The sequence below is a fragment of the Halyomorpha halys genome, unplaced genomic scaffold (genome assembly GCF_000696795.3).
Source record: "Halyomorpha halys isolate HHAL.00 unplaced genomic scaffold, Hhal_1.1 Scaffold1143.1, whole genome shotgun sequence".
Lineage (NCBI taxonomy): Eukaryota > Metazoa > Arthropoda > Insecta > Hemiptera > Pentatomidae > Halyomorpha > Halyomorpha halys.
In genome coordinates, this window is record NW_027106264.1 from 148,430 (window position 1) to 150,697 (window position 2,268).

At 31.0% G+C, this 2,268-nt stretch overlaps 1 protein-coding gene across 2 annotated transcripts in view; it reads right to left on the reverse strand.

The window, feature by feature from the left end:
• The window catches only part of LOC106688500 (putative ankyrin repeat protein RF_0381), a 26,427-nt gene that overhangs the window by 4,423 nt on the left and 19,736 nt on the right, over positions 1 to 2,268 (reverse strand). For both annotated transcript variants that reach the window (XM_014432994.3, XM_014432993.3), the window contains 2 exons: positions 1,943 to 2,037; positions 496 to 930 (listed from right to left, as the gene is read on the reverse strand). In XM_014432994.3, coding sequence (XP_014288480.1) covers positions 496 to 930; positions 1,943 to 2,037 — 530 coding nt within the window. The remainder of the gene's footprint in view (positions 1 to 495; positions 931 to 1,942; positions 2,038 to 2,268) is intronic.

The following is a 2,268-nucleotide window of genomic DNA, read 5'->3' on the forward strand; positions in this document are numbered from 1 at the left end:
AATTTTACAAAATTTTCTCTCTTATCCTTTCCATCACTCATACAATTAAATTTAAGTTAAAGTATAAAATAATATATATAGCCATATTAAATATAGCAAAAAAAAAAAAAAAAAAGAAAATTATAAATATACATAATATCCAAACAGACATCCCCATTTACAATATATTAATATAAAAAAACATGCATATCAAAATTAAAATGGAATAGGTAAAAATATTAAGTCAAAGGTTAAAAGTAATAAAAAAAATTACTCTACTAACAAATTTGTTTATTTAATGGGTTTATTTTGAAATTTATTAATTTTCTCTTAATATACTCTTTCGATAAAATTTATGCAAATTGCCATTTGTAAACATCTGCTGAACGATTTTGCAAATTATTAATAAGCCCGGCATTGTGTTTAAAAAAAAAAGAAAAAAAAGGTACATTTTCTTTTAAAAAAAAAAAAACATTAATATTTTAAAAGTAACTATTTTAATTTTAAAAATCATACCTCCGATTGCAGACTGATCCCGTAGACATCAGCAAGGGAAGAGAAAATTGTAAAGACATGTGAGAGCAAGTTCAGTTCTCCAGTGGCTACCAGAGCATTGAGCCGAGGCATTGCCTCTTCCATGTTCTTAGTAGTGAATCTGAAGTCCTCCCGCAGCCAGAGCCGGAGATGTTTAGACTGCAGTTGCTGGATGTGGTACGAGCATTCAGCGAGGACGGAACAAGTGGCAATGTCTCCAGTGACCAAACAGTTGATTAAGGACAGGAGAAGAGCCTGCATGCTGGTGAGTTCTATTGGAGTGTCGGTGGTCAGCCTGTAGCTATATGCAGTAGCTCCAAACTTGATACCAGACTCCAGCATAATGTCGCTAACATTGGGGCACAGGGAGCTTACCAGCGTTTTCTGTCCACAGTAGGCAGGAAACATTTCTATGCCCTAAAAAACAAAAAATTAATGGTATTATTGCTTAGCATGTGAACCATTTCATCAAGTTATTTATGAAATAATCAATAAGATCAGAACTAACTCATTTCTTCCACCTATGCCTTGGTTAGTCATTTGATCTTCACAAAACGGATCATAAAAAAAATACTCTTTACAAATTTAGAGATTATTTTCAATTTTATTGGATGCATAAATTGAAAATTATCGATATCGGCTCACTCTTAGCAAAGATAATGCACACTACACTGTGGACGCATGATTTGATTCATTATTTACATTACGATTCTGGTGTGATAAAAGCTTTCATACACACATTCTCTTATGCAAATATATTTTCAATTCTTATTTTTGTAATCATATCATAATACTTCTGAAAGATTTTGTGAGCGTGTGTACGTGGGTGCGGGTGTGTATGTTGTCAGCCTAGCTCAAAATCAAATTAAATATTTATAAGGGTACATACCTGAGATGATACAACAACTTTTTCAATAAATTTGACTGACCAGAAGTGACACTTTACACAATAGATTTTTCACAAAAACGGTTTTTATTTAACTCAATATGACAATGTAAAATTAATTGTTCTTTAATATCAGATAGATCTTATGTTAATTGAAATAGTCTGATGGGGCTTCAACACGGTTTATTCAAAAAATCTTGCCATTAAGTACCAATAATTTTGTTTTTTTGAAATAACTATCATACATAAAAAAAATTAAAATATAAAAATACTACAATGTTTGTAATTTTTATTATGTTGAATAAGAAAATGAGTGGAGGTAAGATACTGTTATCTAAAGTCCCAGACCCTGGGTTTGAAACCAGCTGTGGTAGAACATTTCTTTTATTTTTTTTACTAATTGATCGACTGCAGTCAGCACAGGTGGTTATGAATGCGCTCTCCCTTTCTTATCAACCAGTGAACTCAAGACATTTCATGGGCAGTAAGATGCGTTGTCTGACATGATGATAGTAGGGGATACAATAGTTTCCACAAACTTACCAACGAAGTCACCACGAGGATCGCCAGTAACCAAAAGGCCAGTAGCTGCATGTTCCCAATCATTTGGCAGGTGTGATGGATATAATTGTCTGGAACTATATCAAAGGTCAATTAATAAACAATTACTATCACTTGATATTATAGCAACAATTTATTTATTTGTATTCATCAAGAAAATTTTGTTGTTTTGTATTTTTTTATAAATCTTTTCTTTAATCCATTATAAAATATTTTTATTAACCAACTTATTGGCAGTTTTTCTTTTTTTTTTTTTATTTTTATTTTCTTAATTTCTACCTAAAGAAATTTTTATGGATGCTATTTTT